The following is a 20785-nucleotide window of genomic DNA, read 5'->3' on the forward strand; positions in this document are numbered from 1 at the left end:
TTCAACACCGACAGGTCTATGAAATCGTTGAAATTGAAAAAGTCAACAATGAATATTTTTTTGTTATTTTTCCGTTTTAAGACATTTGTTTGCTTTGTTATGTAAAGGATTTGAAATATAATATAAAATGGGCAACACTAATCAAAAGTCACCAATACGGAAGACGCAGTCTGTCCCTGATACTCAGGTGAGGGTAATCTTTCATGAATGAAGAACATTTGCTTGACAAACTTTTCTTTTTCAAATCGTGTAAAAACCTCACTCTGGCCCATCTTCACAGAAATGAGCTTACAAGTAGCTATGTGGAAGCATACGTCCAATGTGGTTTAAAACATAAAATTCACATCCTGCTGTTAATGGCAATGCTTCTGAAATTCTTGTAACGTCCGAGACCAAACAAGCTAACAGATTCCTACAGGGAAAAGCATGCTCGACTCTGAAAGGTTCTGCTGGTCTTTATATACAGTAAATTTTCAATCCACACAGAACCCAGGCTTTGCTAATTTGCCTATTACCAACCAAGTTAACATACATACTATTAAGATACTTCCGTCTATAACAGAATGTTATACTATGAACACATATCTGCCGCCTACAGCGGAGCGTTACATTAATCCGCCGCCTTCAGCAGTCCGTTACATTTTTAAGGCCTCAACACAGTCGGTATTGGCTTGCTGGTTTAAGAGATCTGATGGCATAGTTGAAAAAACCTGGCTGGTATACATCAGCATGGAAGAAAGGCAGCAGGCACTTAATTGTGTTTCCTCTGGTGCTGATGATGACTTAACTTCTGGAAGCTTGGGGCTGGATGCTCGACTTGTACAAGCTACAATTAATGTGAAATTGATCCCAGTGTGGGGTTTCCGAACAGGAACTTCATATTTCAACAGGGCCTGACAAGAGCATGGTAGTACTGGGTCTCATTAATATGCAGGAAAGTCATGAAGTTCCTGCGCAGTAAGCTTAGGCAAATAAATTGCTGTCACAGAGATATGAGTATTCCAGGAGAGCTTTTCAATTGATATGTACTCCCAAGATATCTGCCTCATTTAACTACCTGCAGTTCTTCATCATGGATAACATATGTTGTTATGATGGATGCTTGCTTCTTTGTGATGACTTCACCTATGCTCGAGCCAGTTCTGCCCAAACTGTTTAATCCTATTTAGGTTTTCTTGAACCGCCAGTAAGTCCAAATTACTGTCATTAGAGCATTTCCTCCTGTACAAGAAGGTTTGGGGTTGCGTTTTGACTGGGAATCAAACAATAAAACTCAAATAGTCCTGAATGGCTTAATCTAGAAAGATAAAATGTTTGTGTCCCAATGATAGAAGATTTGATTGCAAAAGTCCAAACTAATAGTAAAAATATAGATATTCTGTTAATGATATTTTTATTACTTTAGGTCCTAGATGCAAATGTTGATTTTTCGAGTTCCAAAGGAAAGTCTGGCAGTACTTGGCGCCTTTTCCGTGGAAAGTCAACAAATGCTATAGACAAGATGGATGCCAATGAAGTAGCCACAAAGAAGAAAACCCAGCCTCAGCTGGCAGTGCCCCTGGTTGAGGCATTGTTTCTTCCCGACTTTCCTGTGAAGAGTCAAGACACAGACTTTGATGTAAGTTAACTATCAATTCATAACATAAATTTTGTATTGACTCTTTTTGTTTCTCATATAATTTATCATTAAAGGCATGCCGAAGAGAAAATAATGAATTCTTGGGTCATGTGTAACCAATTATATATTCTGTATGTATATAGCATAACTTATACTGTCTCGCTATGGAGCTAGGTTTATAGCGACGCGGTAGAGTGTCCGCTTGTAGAGCAAGAGGTCGTGGGTTCAAACCCCGACAGGTGCACACAGCAATTTGTGCAGTCTGTTGACACATATTTCTATTATGTGTATGTCTGTCATTGTCTGACTTTGAAGATAAATACAGGCATTTTCAAGCTGCTTTAGCAGCCTAGATCTATTTGGTAAAGGAGTTGTTTGCTCTGTTTCAGATTGTTGACGTGATAGCCAAAGGTGCATATGGAAATGTGGTGAAGGTTCGCAAAGAAGATGACAAACTGTACTATGCAATGAAGGTCAACAGACATTTACAATGCATTTGTTATATTTCAACTTTAATTACTTCTGTGCAAATAATGACTAGAAAATATTATTGTAAAAGTATGGAAGCAACTTTGTTTATGTTCTGGATACAATGTTTTCTTAAGAAGTAACAATTGTTTTCAAAGTATTGTACTGGTATCTTAAAAAAAACTCTTACCTATTAAATCTAAAGATAATCACTTTCTTTTTCTAACATCTTAATCATTGTTTGCAAATAAAATTGAACTGAATACCAGGAGAGACTTGAAACTGTTTCACATGTAAGTTGTAAAGAAATTAATATAAAATGTAAAGAAATTAATATAAAATGTTACTTGTCTCTTATCAGTAAACTGCACAGTAATATTACTGTTAGAGATGAATTATGATTCACAATATGATGTGACCTTGTACAGTTAGTGAGATCCCACCATGTCAGTTTGAAAGTTTACAACATTTATTATGTTTCACTTATACTGTGTGCTAATGTTACTGAGATGCTGTTGTATGTGTTGTAAGGTGTTGGACAAGAAGCAGATTATCGTGGAGAGTGCCATACAGCAGTGTAAAGACGAGGCTGCCATACAGGTTACCAGTATAATTTATTTAAACATACACATGTAAACAAATGCATGTTCACATATACATTTACTTATCCACAGGACAATTGTACATGTACCCCTTGTGTGTACTTACAGTATATTTTTGGTTTGTCAGTTTTTCAAAGAGTCAAGGAAATGTCAAAGCCTTAGTATAGTCGGCTACAGCTTCATGAAAAACCTTAACCGTGGCCATAACTCAAAAACTGTCAAAGGTAATCTAATGAAACTGGAATGCTTATGTACTATCATAAAATGGTCTTTGAATCTTGGATGTCAAGCATAAAAAAATATGTGTATACCAATGGGTTTAGAATTATATGGGAACAACAAAATGTTGGTAATCAAAAGCTATTTTTATATTGATATGTTCAACGGCTTAAAGACTAGTATACGCAAAACTGGATGGAAAAATGTTTCTCTAATAGCTAATTATTTAAACTAACTTTAAGAATTACTATGTAGTTGAAAAATACACACATGTTACTGATATAACAAGAATCAGAATCTGTTTTGCCAACAATAGACTTACGGGTCTGTGGCATAGCACGTACTGCAGCTGCAAGATTATATATGCTTTATATGAATGATTGAGCCAGAGGCTATATAACAGAATTATAAACATACAATACATGTTTGTACATAAAAGTGCATTTTATGTTCTACAAATGTTTTTCATTCCAGATTTTATGTAATGATTCAATGAAATTCTTACTTTAATCAATCAATCAATCTATCATTATCTTTATTTCCTCCATCACAGCTTTTGCATTCTTTTCATAAATTGTCAATGCACATTTCTGGTCCCATTTGAAGTTTAGTCAATATAGCTTTAATTCTTCTTTTTTCAGTCAATTTTGGGAGATCATCCATTTATCGTCAAGTGTCATGAGTACTGGCAATCACGTAAACATCTTTACATAGGTAAGTTTCATACAGTGTAATGCAAAATGGATAATCTTCACATACATTTTTAAACTTACCAATGCGTCCATGGCACATTTATGTGTGTGGCATAGGTGTTTGGGAATATTTGCATCATACCATATTCTGCTTTTATTATGTACAAAATGTACAGTTTAGTTCTTATGTTTTAAACTACATTATAAAACAAACAAAAACATGTACAAATTATCTGTTTCCAGTCCTGGACTATGTACCATACGGAGACATGTTCACTCTGTGGACGTTTCATGGTTTTTTCCCAGAGAAATTAGTGAAACTCTATGTTGCAGAAATGGCAATGTCACTAGGTAAGTTATGTTCTAATTTGAAGCTTGTCTGTTTTTATGAAAAAACAATATAGAGGTATAAGCCCTGGCGTTGTTGTTAGTCCGGCAGCGGAAGTCGAGTACCTTGCATCGGAGTGTATAGAAAATGTTTTGGGGTTTTAAAATAGCTTTGACCCTCCAGTTAAGGAATCCGTTTGATGGCCTCGCGCCATCCTTGGGGAAATCGAGATATTCAAGATGGCGTCCAAGATGGCCGCCAAATTTAATATAAATCACCAATTAATTCGTAATTTTGTTTTGATGATTTAATTCCTGTGCAAAACTATACCATAAAGCATTTATATTGCAAACCGATCAATTCTAAAATATTTCATACCATGTTTAGGCCATAATGGCGTCTAAAATGGCCGCCAAACTAAAATAATTGACATTTGAGTTAGATTTTGTTGCAAATACCATCAATTTTTATGCACATGCATCTCGTTTTAACATAACAATGTATTATATATAGGTATCACAAATAGCATTATAAAGACACATATTAACCAAGATGGCGTCCAATATGGCCGCCCAAAAAGCATAAATTAACACAGACTAAATAAAACGGGCACAATTGTTTACAAATGTATAAAAACAATAGCATTTTTCTTTATTTAAAATTACACTGTAGTTTATGGTTTGTATTAATAGCTTTAGAACAATTACTACATCTGTTCTAACTTAAATAGAAAAGTTAGTTTGTTAACTCAAAGATTTATATATTCATTTTGTTTGCTTATTGTGGCAATTTTCTTATGCTTGACATTTACTAAATATTGAACATGACATATGCACATTGTTGCAACGACAGCAAGAGTGTTGCATTGAGTATTTGACTGACACAAACATTTTATCATTTTAAGCACATCATATGAGGCCACTGAAATCATATGAGGCCACTGAAAATTGTTTTGGTAATATTATTGGGACCAAAGATCGCATGTCCTTTTTTCCCAACCAGTTCAAACGGGTCCAGGTTTGGTTGGTCTGATTTAACTGCACAATTTCAAACACACGTTTGAAAATGTGCTCCCTTGATATTATCATTAAATGCCTCTGTTGTTAGGGGTAGAGAAGCAAGCTTTGGTGCACACGATGTCGCTTTCCTAACCTTAGAACTTAATACCTTTTGTAGAACTTCTGACATGTCGTCGTCAACAACATCCATGTTGTAACATTGCGAAATGAAACGAGTTGATCCTCGGTTGACTGTCGAGTAGTCAGATGTTTCATCTCAAACACACATGAGTGATACTCGCTTTCAGTACCTACAATACTATGCCCTTACCTATGCCGTAGCAGAAAGTAGTAGTATCCGATCCTGATAGTGCATGTGCTGCAAGTTAATCTGGAACTATGCGTTTGTATTTGTTGACTGTGGCTGTTATATCTGTCAATAGTCTGTCTTTCACAGGTTATTCCGTAACTGTTCCAGGTAATGGTGAAGAAGAAGTACAAAGCATCGGTATCTTCTGAAAGTACTCAAATGCCTGCATCATTTGCCTTTACTATACTAACAATTTGATGGGCAACAATGTTGTCAGCTTCTTTATGTGTGTTGCGCATGTCATGACGCGTAATTATCACAGTTGGTGTAACTTCAATTGGTGAATCTTCATCTCCAATAACAATAAGCACGCACATGTCTAGGGAATGAAATGTTGCTACCGACATGATCTCTTTCTGAGGAGGAATTTGCATTGCAGTTGACAACTGATGTACGCGCTACGTATGTGATCTTCTGTTTTCCCTTGTTTCAGTTTCTGTGCTGTATTGCCTGTATCTGGCGAAGATAAGTAGCCGTCTATAATTATCGATGTTACTTGCTTTGTTGCAGAACGTGCTGACACCTGAACTTGCAAATACTTTTTCAGCACATATTTGGATTTGGCAAGTCACATTCAAAACATCGCTGTTGGAACATGGGACAACTCATGCAACCTTTCACATCAAAGTCATGTGAGCTCGCTTGAAGGCTGATCACTCTTGTGAAAATTAATTATGTCTTAAAGACCTTCGTATCACCAGTTTGTATACCCATTCGTGTTTCTGCTTGTGTTCGGGGCCCGTATTCACCTACGTTCTGAGTCTGAGTTAGAGACTCAGGCTCAGAAAAGCGAACATTTAATGTTGTTATAAAAATGCTATAACATAAGAATATATTGTCAATAGTTATATTAGAGATATTTTCAAACATATAAGAATTCAGTTTTTTGAGCCTGAGTCTTAAACTCAGACTAAAGACGTTAGTGAATACGGCACCTGATCTTGCGACTTATCTTGACATTGAGACTCCCTGGCCAACCATTTTCAAATTCCTTCATTTGTTTGATTCCAATTTCAACATCTTGATCAACATTTACAGTTTCTTGTGCTATCTGACCTGTAACTAAGTTGATGATTTCATCAGGGTAATTCGACGGCTCCAATGGATTCATACAGTCATTTATCGCTCCCTGCAGTGATCTATGATCGTTGCAGTCACTCAATATTCTTGCCTTCATTTCCTCTTTGGGTTTAGCATTAGATGGCTTAACTTGTTCACTATTTGCAAGGCTTGAGATATCTGCCTCCAACCTGCTACAAATGTGTAGACCAGGCGACCATATCTTGGGTGTGTCGGATTTTAATGTAATACCAATAATGCCTTCTTTTCCATACCAGTCTCAATGAACATATCACTCGAAATGCTGTTCCAAAAGCTTAAGATTTGACGCATCACATGCTTCCATTTCCGAAATATTTCCCTGCATGAACCGGGCATTTACTCCTTAGATAGTAAATAGGAGCGGCAATACCAAACGTAATGCACGTGTCTTGCTGCAAAGAAGTAGGGGATCGTAGATTTAATAGCTACCAAATGAAAACCCTAATCAGTTTCTTTTTCAGCTATGATGTGAAGCATCATGATCAGCAATGACTTTATAACACAGTTATCCATAGCTTTCATGTTCTGCTTCTAGATTACAGCTCTGAAAGAATTTTATTGAGGTCACCCATGCTGTCTATAATACCACTTACAAATGTTTCTGTCAGTAGTTCTTACGAAGTAAATTGGAATAAAAAAAAAATGCCATTGTTTTTTATACATATATGTAAACGGTTGTGCTCGTTTCATTTAGTCTGTGTTAATTAATGTTTATTTTGGCGGCCATATTGGACGCCATCTTGGTTAATATGTAATAATATAATGTCATTTGTGATACCTATATTGTAATGTAAAAACGAGATACATGTGTATAACAATTGATGGTATTTGAAACAAAACCTAACTCAATTGTCAATTTTCTTTGTTTTGGCGGCCATTTTGGATGCCATGATGGCTTAATTATGATATGAAATATTTTAGAATGGATCTGTTTGCAATAAAAATACATAATGGTATAATTTTGAACAGGAATTAATGCATTTATACACAATTACTAGTCAATTGTTGATTTTGATAAAATTTGGCGGCCATCTTGGAAGCCATCTTGAAGGGTGGTGTGAGGCCATCAAACGGATTCCTTAACTAGGGGGTCTTAACTACTTAAAAAGCTAAAAACATTTTCTATACACTCCGATGCAAGGTTCAGCCAAAATATCCCATTTGGCTGCCGGACTATGTTGTTTTCATTTGCATTGATGTTGTTGTGCAAATACTTGCTAATAAGTTAGAAGGAAAGGTTCTGCATATTCTGAAGCTTGATACACATGTTACCACTGAGAATATGCTTATGTATATGTAACCCATAACTCATGCTATAGTAATAGTCAAGTTATGTCCCTTACTGACTGAATAACCACAACAACAGATGAATGTTTGCATCTGCTTGCTGTGCTATTGGTCGTTTATATATATATGTATATTTTAATACATTATCAGCACGTATTAAGTATTGAGGCTTTATTACCAGTAGGTCTTTTATTGAGAAAAAAGAATTATGGTTAAAAAATTCAAATAAGGTGACTCAAATTGATATTAACGGTACAAACTGATAGATGTATTATTGTCATTATTCAAAATGTTTAATAGCATTTGCTTTGATTAACATTTAACCTTAATTGTTAAAAAAAAAATTTTGTTAGTAACTTTTGCTAGCAACAACTTGTAACAAAACATTGTCAGTGAACAGCTGTATTTGATTTACTTCTGTATTTCAGATTATCTTCATAAGTCGGGGGTTATTTACAGAGACATGAAGGTAATTTGAATCTTGGATTGGTGATAGAATTTCTGTTGTATATAAATGCTGTTATAGGGATGAAGTTTAATACAGGACTGTAAAGATGAAACCTGTCACACTGGTGCACTACTAGTTGGCAAACAGTCAATACTCTGTTTAGAATTTGCAAGTGGAAGTTAGAACTTTCTGCTATTACCTTTGGTACTTTTTAGCCGTGTAAGATCAATTATCTCGAAAACAAAGAATGTTTCCATTATCATTAATGTTCAACAATTCTGACCATGTATGAAATGATTTGAAACATGCCAACTCCACAAAATTGTATTTAGACAATGATTTTTTTAGAGATTATAGAAAATGTATAAATGTAACATTGCCACCAGGTTTTGATAACCAAATTTTCCAACCTTTCACCTTTTGAAGTTTTTGTACTTGCAAGCACTCAATTTAGAAAGTTTTAGCTCATTTTAGGTGAGTTATATATTTACAAACATCCTTTAAAAGAATCCCTGAATCCCAGGTAACACAGAACAAAGACTAAGCCTGACTGGTACTGGAACAGTTTATAACCATTACCAGTATGAAAGTCTGTTTTAAGCAGATGATAGTTTTATATTTTCGGTAGGGAATTATATGTGTCACCACTATCATGGGCACCACCAGAAAGTCTGCACCTTCACACTTGATTATAATAGTTACAGCAATAATGTCATGGACAATTTATGATATCTAGTAACATTGCTTCAGTCATTATTCATGACTCTTCAATTGTCAAAATTTGACCAAACATCGTTTTCTGTGTCTTTATTCAAATCTATTTGTATGAGTAAGATATAGAATTTGATTCTCTCTATCTTCAACAGCTCTTATCCAAATCTTTATAGAACTTGATAATAATGTTCATGGACATAGTTTCACAAACCTTTTTTGATAACGAATGAGACAACGATTTTATTGCTTGAGTTATCACCTCCAGTCAATATTTTACCAATAGTGCAATACTCACGATTTATAAGACTTGAATTGCCTTTTTTTCCACTTCACCTGGTGACACTCTTGTTTATTGATATACTGTATTTTGTCATTTGGTAATGTTATAGCTCTTTTGCAGATGGAGAATCTCCTGTTTGATGCAGAAGGTATGAGCTTCATGATTTATATTTGTCTGGTTTTGTTTTGGTTGTAAAAAATTAAATCTTCATTTAATCCCTCTCAAATCAAATTAAAGTGAGACTCTTGATAGTTAACATTTTCTGGCATTTTTTAAAGATTTTGTTGATGAAATAATCATGTTGATATGCTATTGAACAAAAACATATTTATTTTTTTAACCATAATAAGTTTTCAAATATATACCATAATTTTTATAAAAAACATCATCAGAGGTGGCAATTTTTATTTATGTTTTTCTTAAGGCCATCTACAGTTGACAGACTTTGGCCTTGCAAAATGGCTTGCTCGAGGTGAAAAGACAAGGACAGTCTGTGGAACACTGCAGTACATGGGTAAGTTACCCTTTCTCCTACACTGCAGTACATGGGTTAGTTGCCCTCTCTGCTCCTACACTACAATACATGGGTCAGATGCCCTCTCTGCTCCTACACTGCAGCAGTAGGTGGGTCAGTTGCCCTCTCTGCTCCTACACTGCAGTACATGGGTACGTTGCCCTCTCTGCTCCTACACTGCAGTACATGGGCAAGTTGCTCTCTCTGCTCCTACACTGCATTACCTGGGTCAGTTGCCCTCTCTGCTCCTACACTGCAGCAGTACGTGGGTCAGTTGCCCCCTCTGCTCCTACACTGCAGTACGTGGGCAAGTTGCCCTCTCTGCTCCTACACTGCAGTACGTGGGCAAGTTGCCCTCTCTGCTCCTACACTGCAGTACGTGGGCAAGTTGCCCTCTGCTCCTACACTGCAGTACGTGGGCAAGTGACCCTTTCTGCTCCTACACTGCAGTACGTGGGCAAGTTGCCCTCTCTGCTCCTACACTGCAGTACATGGGCAAGTTGCCCTCTCTGCTCCTACACTGCAGTACGTGGGCAAGTTGCCCTCTCTGCTCCTACAAGTTGCCCTCTCTGCTCCTACACTGCAGTAAGTGGGCAAGTTGCCCTCTCTGCTCCTACACTGCAGTAAGTGGGGAAGTTGCCCTCTCTGCTCCTACACTGCAGTATGTGGGTTAGTTGCCCTCTCTGCTCTTACACTGCAGTACGTGGGTAAGTTGCCCTCTCTGCTCCTACACTGCAGTACATGGGCAAGTTGCCCTTTCTGTGCCTTGATAAATCATATCCAATACTTAACACCATTATCGGATTGGATAGCCACATTGTAAATGTAATGCTTACTCAGTGAATTGTAATATAATTGCTAATAAATGATTTTCAAAATACTTTTCCTGTTTTGAAATCATTTTAGGATGATTAGATATTGGTATTTCATTGAGACCATTGGGTTCTTAAAAAGGACACCTGTACTGATTTCTTCATTGGAAACAAATATGAAGTGATATATTCCAGCTGCAGACCGTCTTTTTAGTAAAACTAGAATGAGATTTTAATACAAAACCTGAGCAGAATTGAACATGTTTGTTTTAGCACCAGAAGTATTAGCAGTTTACCCATACGGACACACTGCAGACTGGTGGTCACTTGGAATCCTGGTGTATGCCATGCTTGTTGGAAAGGTCAGCTCCTTTGTAGTGTTTATTGCTTGTTTGGATAAGATCTTTATTGTAAGGACAAAACATCCAAGTTCAGGTTTGTCCATCATGTTATATGTATATTTTTAGCTACCATTATTATTAGATAAGAATAATAAAACTCAAACAGGGTTCCAAGGGTCAGGGAAAAGTCAGGAAGTTTTGAATTCTGTCAGAGAAATTTGGGAATTGGGCAAATCTCAGGGAATAGTCAGGGAATTAGGAACCTGAGATCAAGCGCCTTGGAATAAATTTGTGAAAGCAGAAAAAGGCAATAAGGCTAAGGCAGTTTCTTACTTTCTTTATAATTAAACACTGAAGGTTTGGTCAGTTGTGCAGTATGTACCAAAAGATAAAGTGAACATTATTCCAGTATTTTGTTGATTGTAGACTGTTTATATATATTTGTTTTAATAAGCATATTCCAAAAATTCTACATTTTTTCTAGTACCCTGTTGATGGTGCCGCGGACCATATTGAGATGGCCCAGCGTGTGATAGACTGTGATTACTTATGTCCCGACATTGTCTCAGATGCAGCTCAGGATATTGTCAACAAGGTAGCTACTGTGGTCATTTACTCAGCTTTTTGTTTATCTCCAATATTTCTTTTTAGAGTACAAAGCTTCTTTATCTTCAATAATCAGTTGAGAAAACGCCAGATTGGGAAACAAAGGGATCAACCTTCATTATTTTCCAATCTTGAAACTTTTGTCAATTTATATCCCGGTTCGGAAACAAAAAGTCCATTTTTTCCTATCATTTTTCTCTGCATCAGGTCATTAAGGATATTAGAAACTAAAAAATGAATAAAATATCATACCATTCAGATTTATTTTGATTTCCCCATTCTTAAGATATCCAAATAAATCAAGATGTTTTCCAATCTGGAAACAAGACCAACAAGGCAGTGAGAACAGCTATTCAGGAAATGTAGCAGTTTTGTAGAGCTAGTATTACGGTACTATTGAAATAAAATCACAACAAAAGCATATGTTTGATCTCCAATATCTCAAAAATGAGGATATTAAAGAAAAGTTTGAACAGTAGGATTTCAGATCTATTGTTCTTCTTAATCTAGTACACAACCAAGATTGTGTAAGGCAAATATCCTTATGCACAGAACATTGTAACTAAGGTATATGAAACATGGGTGTCTTTTTTCATGACCGGGCATAAATTGATAGAAGATTCCCTTTTCAAGTACTTTGGTACTGCCCTGGTTTGCTGAAAGTGATCTGGTGTCACAAGGCAGAGTGTATCAGTAAAGTACAACTTTATAATGCTAATTATTGGCTTTGTAGGCAAGCTGTGTATGATTTATAATTGGGTTGTCTGCTCTGCTGCGGATGTGTTTCTAACTAATAGCTCACATGAGATCTTGGTGAGCTATTAAACTGGGCCTTGTCTGTCGTAAAATATATCGTAGTGACATTAAACCAAGAAGCAGATAGGATCTTTTTTTTCCACCCCTTGTACTGTACTAGCATTAACTAAACTAGCCTGTATATTGGTGTAATTATTCCCCTCCTACAGTTGCTGATGAAGAGCCCTGCAAAGAGACTGGTTGACCTGTATTCCTTGCAGAATATGACCCTCTTTAGCCGCCTAAACTTCACTGATGTCATAGAGAGAAAGGTATGGGTCTTCAAAACCTCCATGAAATTGTGGACGCTATTCAGAAACATACTTGTTTAATTTATATTCTTTATTTGGGACAGAATATAAATTCTATGAGAAAGTCATTGATTAATAAAACATAAATTATATTCCCCCAATATCTCAAGTCCCCCACCTACAATAACTTATATTTCCCATATAACCTAGCTTATTTCGGCAAAGTGATATTAGAGTAGGATTAAGAACAGTTTAGTCCTCCTCTAGGTAGATTTTAATCTTTACGGGAGTAGGTGTTTATAGCAGATAATTATATCAGCAACTTAATGCAAATGACATTATACAAATTGGTATCCAATTTCTTAATAGCTATGATGTATAAACATGTATTATATACACTCCAGATAAGTCCCCGGCAGCTGGTGGGACAAGATTTCTTCCCCATGACTGGCACCAGCTACAGTTTTGCACCTGGCTCTACACATTCAAATGACAGCTTTCAAGATGTAAGACATAGTCTATACTAGCACCTGTTGTGTACAATTGTTATGCAGCTTTATGCTCAGGAGTAGTAAAATAAAAGGCTTTAAAAGTTTAAGTGGAATTCTTTCATTCCAAAGTAATGCTTCTGCAATAGTGCTTCTGCAATGTCTTTGAAAGTACATGTTAATTGTAGACATTCTGATACATTTTGTTTTAGAAAACTTTTTAATAAGGTGTGCTTTCTGTTAAACCATATTGTCATCATAATGTTTTGTTTTCTACAGTTTGACTGTGTATGGAACCTTCCAAATGGAGCAGACAGACCTGTGTATGTATGACGTTCACTGCATGTGTAGAGGCACAACAGCAATATGTAAGAGGACAATTTCAACTGTATGCTGGTTATACAAGGGTCTGGAATGTGTGTCCACCAAGCCATATACTGCCTGGGGGGATCATGCCTAACATATGTTAGTGACCCCAGCATTGGCCACTGTGATCCTCTCCTGATATTTATACACCTGCTGGACAGATGTCACATCTGCTGTGTTATGTACCAGTCTACCAGAACGGTTCTCTGTGTTATGTACCAGTCAACCATGTACTAATCTGCCAGACTGGTTCTCTGTGTTATGTTCCAGTCTACCATGTACCAGTCTACCAGACTGCGTCTCTGTTTTGTACCAGTCTACCATGTACCAGTCTACCAGAATGGTTCTTTGTGTTATGTACCAGTTAACCATGTTCTTATCTACCAGACTGGTTCTCTGTGTTATGTAACAATCTACTATGTACCAGTCTACCAGACTGGTTCTCTGTATTGTACCAGTCTATCATAAGCCAGTTAACCAGACTAGTTCTCTGTGTTGTAAACCAGTCTACCTGACTGGATCTATGTATTGTGAACCAGATTAGTTCTAGAAGAGATATGCTTTGATGAGTGTCGGAAAGAGAGAATAACCAGAATCCATGACTCAGTGAGATGGACAAAGTGAGATGGACAAAGAGGGGTGATTAAGCAGATAACATTATTTCTTTAACAATGGCATTTTCTTGTAAAATTACTCGATGTACATGTAGCTTACTCGGTTATGAAAAATAATGTACTCTTACATACAATTTTATTATGTGAATCATCTATAGAGGTTGTGTATTCATTGTGAAATGATAAGACACATTAAATGCTAATGAATTGGTTAATGCAAATGATTCTTTTATAGATCTGACAATGCATTTGTGTAGTTGATAACTTACTCATACAACTCTTACTCCACCATATAGAAGAGAATTGTTTGTTCAGGGGTATGCTCGCTTGTAAATATCCTAAAAAGAAATTATGTCTGCTGATTGACTTAAAAAGTTGGGTTGAGTTTTTCAGCATGTCGGGGCTGTTGATCATATCTCAAAAATTTAATTATGCTAAGGGACATAACACTTCATCTTAGTGTTCATGGCTGCAAGACAGTTAGCTAACTCCATATGATCCTCAATATAAGTTATAGCACCTGTTTTTGACATGCACTTATTTCATTAATAATGTATGTTATTCAGTGATATATTACATATACTAAGTGGCGTATTCAACAACAAAAAAACAGGCAAGCATTTGGCATTTTCACCACGGCGCTCATGTTAACAATTGCATCATTAGTTCATCTCAATACAATTCTTAAATTTTTCCTTTTTTGAATTTACATTTTTATAGGTTTTACACATTTTTTTTGGTGTTATATAATAATGATACTTGAATACCACGATAGTTTTACCACATGTTTTAATGAAGATGATTTCAAAAGGACATATATCTCTAAACTAATTCTGTAATTTGTCCCTTAATTATGATATTTTAGTTTGCACTTTTTCGCACAGAGGAATAACAGTAAGATTAAAAGGTGATTTTAAATTTCATGAAAACAATGGTTATTGGGAACTTGTTTGCAGTTAGGTTTACATTAAAATCATTTACATTTCATCTGAATTATTTCGAACCAATTAAAACCTCTGTAATAGAGTTTACTTCAAGTCTATTATCTCAAGGTTGTTAGGCAGGAAAGTTGATGTTGTTGTTATTTTTGATGTGATCCAGGTGATGTTTTAAGCAGCATTAGACAGGAACTCTTGCTCAAAACACTGTTGAAGAGATTTTCATATTTGCTGATCATGATTTTTAAAAGTGTAGTTACTGTTTACTGTTATTAATATTTTTCTGACGATGTTCCAGTATAAAGTCAACAGGTTTTTTTTTCCTTGTCCACAAGACACCATTTATCTTGCAAGTGGTTATCCGTCTGTCTGCATTGGCCAGCTGGTGGCATTTGTTACTTTTCTGTTACAATTCATTTTGGAAATTTGTTTATACTAACCTTTTATTTTACCTCAAATATGTTGATAACGTCTTGCCTAGATGCAAATCATTGTGTGCCATTCTATTGTTTACCTGCTTTGTTGTAATTATGCTAACACCAAAACTGTTGTGATAATTTTGGATTAACCCCTTTTTTCAAGATGATCTGAGAGGACTGGTTAGTAAATCAATGCTCATTTGTATGTTTAAATCATAGAAACGGTAAGATAGAAGATTTGATTACTGTGATTATAAAGGAAATAATAGAACTAGAAATACCCCAGGTTTCTGTGTTAGGTCAGGTATGTGATACATTGTGTCACCATGACATTTTGTATGTGCAATAATGTCTTTATTCTTAAAATTCCTTTGGAAAAAATAGTTTTTAAACAAGTCCAGATTGTCAAAAAGTAAAAGATTGAAAACATTTATTGTTTTAAGGCGGCCAACAATCAGAAACTTTAATTTAATACTAAGCAAACATAAACAGATCATTTGTTTTCACATAAATTCATAAATCTTTCTTATTTCAAAATATAAAGAAGTGATTGAGAGAGCTGTTGGAAGTGTTTGAACATTTTGTAAATATTTTAAAGTACATGTATTCTGACTCATTTCAAAGATATCACTGTTGTAGTTTTGCAACTTTGATATATAGTGTTAAAATGTTGGAATTTGGAATAAAGCAAGCAATTCTTGTGAATTTATTTTGATGACAATTTTTGACTAGTGTTCATGAGTTCCTCATAATCATTAAACTAAGATGATCATACAGACCATAGGGCTATCTAATTACCAAACATAGATCCAAATAGTGAAAGCTCATGTTTTTAAAAAAAAATATATGTAGCAGAAGTGTCAGAAATACAACTAAGAATTAAACAGTTAAATCTAAGAAAGCCTAGAGCAATATTTCCAGTAATCATTACAATTTACAACCAAGAATAAAGGATATGAAAAATTGATTGAATCATACTACAATAAGATGGCCGAGGTAAGGATAATATTATAAACCTGAGATGTTTCTTGTTATGCATAGTCCCAATCCTTTCTTTGTAAACTTTCTTTGATTTCTTTTAACTAGGTATTCTTTTTCTTTATTTATTTGAATGCTGTAATTTTTATTTAATAACTTTCTGGTTGTTTAGCCAAAGTACATAATTTATGGTATATGGTGTAGCTTTGTTGCATGTTAAATGTATAGCAAGAAAAAAAACTAAAAAGGATGATTACTCAGTTGATTGTAAATAATTAAAACTCACTTTTTCAATTTCAGCTTTAATATTTATTTTCAATCTTGTCTGTTTTCTAAGAAAACACAAGTTGGGTTATTGTGATAGCCTTGATGTCTTCATCGTCTATGTTATAGGTTGTCATAGTGCAAAAGCATTAAACTTTACTAAAATGAAAGTATTAATAATAATGTTCATGATATTTAAATGGAACTTGGTGTACATGTTGCCCGAGGCATTAGGTACTTTGTTTTTTGGGGAAAGAGTTATAAGCATTTCAGTAACAGATTCATTATAAACAGGACAAATATGATTGCTTTTGCTTGTGATGATATATTCTGATGATATTAAATTTGTGGTATATATTTGCTTATGAAGTTTCCCTTGTCTGCACCTGGCTATATACGGGCTGATTAAAGGGGCATTATTTATCATTCTCATTCCATTATAACGTGGCCAAAGTATCTTTATCAGTCTCTATTTTAATAACATCTTATTAAAATAGGAAGATTGTTAGAGTTGCACCCTCCACCATGGGAACAATATCATGGCCTTTGGAAATGGACATTAGTAATGGTGTCCACTCTGGTGGCTAACTCCAGACTGATTCTATAAGCTATCAGATTTCATATATGATAGAGTACTCGTTTATTGAGTCTGATATTTTTTTCTGTTTTATGTTAGATCACTTTGCCTAGCTATACAATGACATGCTTCTTATTTTGAAGTTCATACAATTACAATGATTTCTATAAACATGTATATGCACTTTACAACTGTTACACTATGCATAATGTGTTAATTTATACTTGTATAATCTGCATGTTTTCGTCTTCATTGATGCCATTATACTGACTGCATTTTCATATTGTTTTTTATATTGTGAAGTATTTTTACATAGTAAAATAAGATAACAATCTCCGTTGTGTCTCTCTTGGTCACCAAATCATTATGTGTCTCCTTTTCATGAAAGGGAGAAACATTATGTTGTTTTTATCAGTATTCTCACCCTCTCCCTTTGTCTAAAGTTATCTCCCCTCCAAAGGTTTTAAAGTTGACAATCAAGGCAACAAATATAACTCTTGGTCTAACTGTAACACATTTATCTCCCCTTGTTCTTTGAATTTCTTGAATAAAAGTTTGTGAGATACACGACTGGAACACTTCTGGAAGGAACTGAATGAAGCTCTGAACATTAATTGATAGCAATGTGAAGTTACGTGCAGCAAAGGAATTTTGAAACTTGGTCGCTTTTGATAGGATTGTTTTTCAAACAAAGCTTGTCTGAGGAATAACTCAGAAACCACTGAAGGGTTGATCATTCATGTATGGTATTGTGAATTAATGCCTTACTCGGAAGGTCTGCAAGAAAATTCATGAAACATGGGACATAGATTATAACATATATGATGATTAGAAATTGTGGACTGCTAAATATTTATAACTCTTGGACCCATGTAAGGAACCATTGCGCTTTTATGAGTTTGTGCAAACTCTTCGTGTTCATGTTTTGTGAAGACGCATAGGTCGTTATAATGAATTTGAATTTCATTGATACTTTCACAAAAGTCTGTACATTATTTCATTGTTAATAAATTGTTAAGAAAATACAAACGAAACCATTTCGAGTGATGCTATTTTTAAAGTTTGATATTTCTTGTGAGTAGAAAAAAACTAAAATCAGAATTTTGCCTTATGTCATTAATTGTCCATTTCCCTTAATTATTTGAATATCACGCGCGTTTGTTGTCCGATTCTAGTTCATTAGTCACTTGCATAAATAGCGAAACGTCTTTTTCGTCGTATTTCACAGGCGTGCGATATAAGGAAAATATTCGACGATTTAGTCTATTGTCGGTGGTTTTGTTTGGAATTTCATGGTCGCAAAGTACTGAAAAATTATAATATGTCATCCAAAAATCAATGACATACGTTCAGGGTTTTTTGTATTTATAACGATCATAATTTCTTCTTTCGCGTGTATAAATAAATGTTGATCTCGTGCATATATATGACAAAAAATAATGTTAAAATGTTTTGATTTTTAAATAAAAAATAATGTTAAAATGTAACTTACATTTCAAGGTAAAAAGATTTTGGGGTGTTATTTCAGCGATCTTGCTGATTTTGTACAAACAAATTAGTTATTTCATATTCTCAAAGACTATGTAATTCAATGACACTTCCAAAATACAAGCAAATGAAAGAGTTGCCACAAATAGGGTAGTTAGTGCATTTTGACATTAAGAAAATAAAGGTCGTGCTAGCAAGACATTGGACATTTAAAAAAAAAATCATTTTTTGAGTGGCCAAGGTAATAAGATTATTGGCTTTGACCTCGTTGTATAAGAAGCCGAACCCAAAGAATTCAGTGAAGGTACTTCAAAATTTAATCAGGTTAATTTATCATGGTAGATGTTTATGTTCAGAACATTAGCGCCATGAACATATCATTTACCTCTCTATTAGTACATAAAAATGTTTATGTTAAATCTTAGACGCAGTGTCTATTCTTTATATGAACCTTCTCATACGAATGAAAAACATGTATAGTGTTCGATATTACCAAATGAACTTTTAGAAGTCACGAAGAGGTCGAAAATAGTTTTTCCCCGTAGTTGCTAGTTGATTTTAACAAAACTTTGCTTTTTCAGCGACACGATGCGACATATCTGATCCGGTTATTGCAACCATGATGACTACACGCGGAGTTTGGTTTTTATTTTGTGTTATCTATGTTAAAGGTAAAATGATATAATTTCAGTTTATTTTTGCCGATTTCCAAAATATTATTATACCAATACCTGAAAAACGTCATTTCTGCGTTGACTTGCTCGCCCCGGGTCGAGCGTTCATGTTTGATTGCGCGAAAAAAAGTATCCATCTTTTTATAAGATTTACATTTTCTTCTATTTTTTATTGAGACTTTACATTTTGTGTGTAATATTTAGAAAGGAACTTTTCGTCTCTCAAAAAGAACGCGGAATTTTGAAACGCCGTTTACATTGAGTCTCGTCTTGGTGCCGTCGGAGAGTAAACTTAAAAGAGCAGGGAACGGTTAAAATATAAAATAAATTTATAAAAAATACTGAGAGAACGTGACTCATTTTGTCATCAATCTTTTAAATCGCTCCTGAAATGCATTTCAAGATATATCTGGATTGTCCTTCACCAACCTGGACCAGACGATAGATGTTAACAGTAGCACGGAAGTAGGCAGCACGGTATTCACCGTAGAAACGGATGACGATGACGTAAATGCTGTTTCGATGACATCGCAATCTACACTTTTTCAACTGGACACCACCGATAACAGTAAAGAAAATCTAAAATTTGCTTTGCTTTATTTAAAAACATCAGAAACATTTCTGTCGAAACAAAAGTATTATTATCTACATGTTTAAAAAATATCGTAGTTTTCGAAGATTACGTTACTGTGAAAAAGATAACTCGCCTTTTTCGTTACATTGTATACATATAATATACTTTTATAAAAATACGTTTATAATATATATATGCCTTAAATATGTAAACACATGCATAATATATACGGCAAGTTGAAGGACTTTCAGAACCACAGTACGATAAACAATAACACAAAATGTCCGTCCAAAATGGACTTTTTGTAGATTTCTGACGAGCTTTCTTTTTCACCTTTTTGTAATTATGATTATTTTAAGATACAATTATGAAAACTTTATGCAGAATAATGTCTGACAGATTCATGTTTAAAAAATAAAATAATTAAAAACAATAAATGGTGACCATGTATGTTGCTTATGTTGAGCGCCATTAGGCTGTCTGGATGTTCCGCGGCTTTATGTTATAAATTTACTGTATTTTCGATATATGGCCAACCATAATTTCTGCCCACTACCAGCATTTAATACATATACAACTAATAACAGTTATGACTTATTTGTGCTATGTTTCCGCGAGTATTTGCATTCTCGGCGATTATCAGTTCTTCGGGTGCTAAGGCCTGGCTCCGCCATGTATTAACCTCTAAATAATTAGCACTCTTATCTAAGACTGTAACAGCAGTATATAAAATAATGTTTGTTGTAGTGGAACATTTCAATAAGATTATGTTTTTTGTAGGATTAGAAACACAAATTAAAACAAATTACATTTTCCGTTTTTAAGGATCCGTCGTTGTGATGGATTGTTTGACGGCGGGTTACCAGGAAGTCGTTAGTTTCCAGGCAACGGATGGAATCAGCGTCGTTACAGCGTCATTGACCTTGGATGTCCTTGACAACGTATGTATATTTATATTGAT

At 34.8% G+C, this 20785-nt stretch overlaps 1 protein-coding gene across 1 annotated transcript; it reads left to right on the forward strand.

The window, feature by feature from the left end:
- Positions 1-25: 25 nt before the first annotated feature.
- Positions 26-14727, forward strand: LOC128231563 (ribosomal protein S6 kinase-related protein-like). The gene is made up of 14 exons (XM_052944561.1): positions 26-187; positions 1406-1618; positions 2008-2091; positions 2618-2686; positions 3549-3621; positions 3843-3950; positions 8112-8152; positions 9246-9273; positions 9550-9639; positions 10725-10813; positions 11277-11387; positions 12364-12465; positions 12849-12950; positions 13212-14727. Exons 1-14 carry the CDS (start codon positions 128-130, stop codon positions 13263-13265), a joined length of 1224 nt encoding a protein of 407 aa, XP_052800521.1. The 5' UTR covers positions 26-127; the 3' UTR covers positions 13266-14727.
- The last annotated feature ends 6058 nt before the right edge of the window (positions 14728-20785 follow it).

This window comes from Mya arenaria, chromosome 4, assembly GCF_026914265.1.
Source record: "Mya arenaria isolate MELC-2E11 chromosome 4, ASM2691426v1".
NCBI lineage: Eukaryota > Metazoa > Mollusca > Bivalvia > Myida > Myidae > Mya > Mya arenaria.

What these genes read in the sequence shown, in the direction of transcription:
- LOC128231563 (XM_052944561.1), top strand. Translation starts at nt 128, where the DNA reads ATGGGCAACACTAATCAAAAGTCACCAATACGGAAGACGCAGTCTGTC. An exon ending in AGTCTGTCCCTGATACTCAG is followed by an intron (nt 188 to 1,405) that starts GTGAGGGTAATC and finishes TTATTACTTTAG; the next exon opens with GTCCTAGATGCAAATGTTGA. An exon ending in CTCAGGATATTGTCAACAAG is followed by an intron (nt 11,388 to 12,363) that starts GTAGCTACTGTG and finishes CCCCTCCTACAG; the next exon opens with TTGCTGATGAAGAGCCCTGC.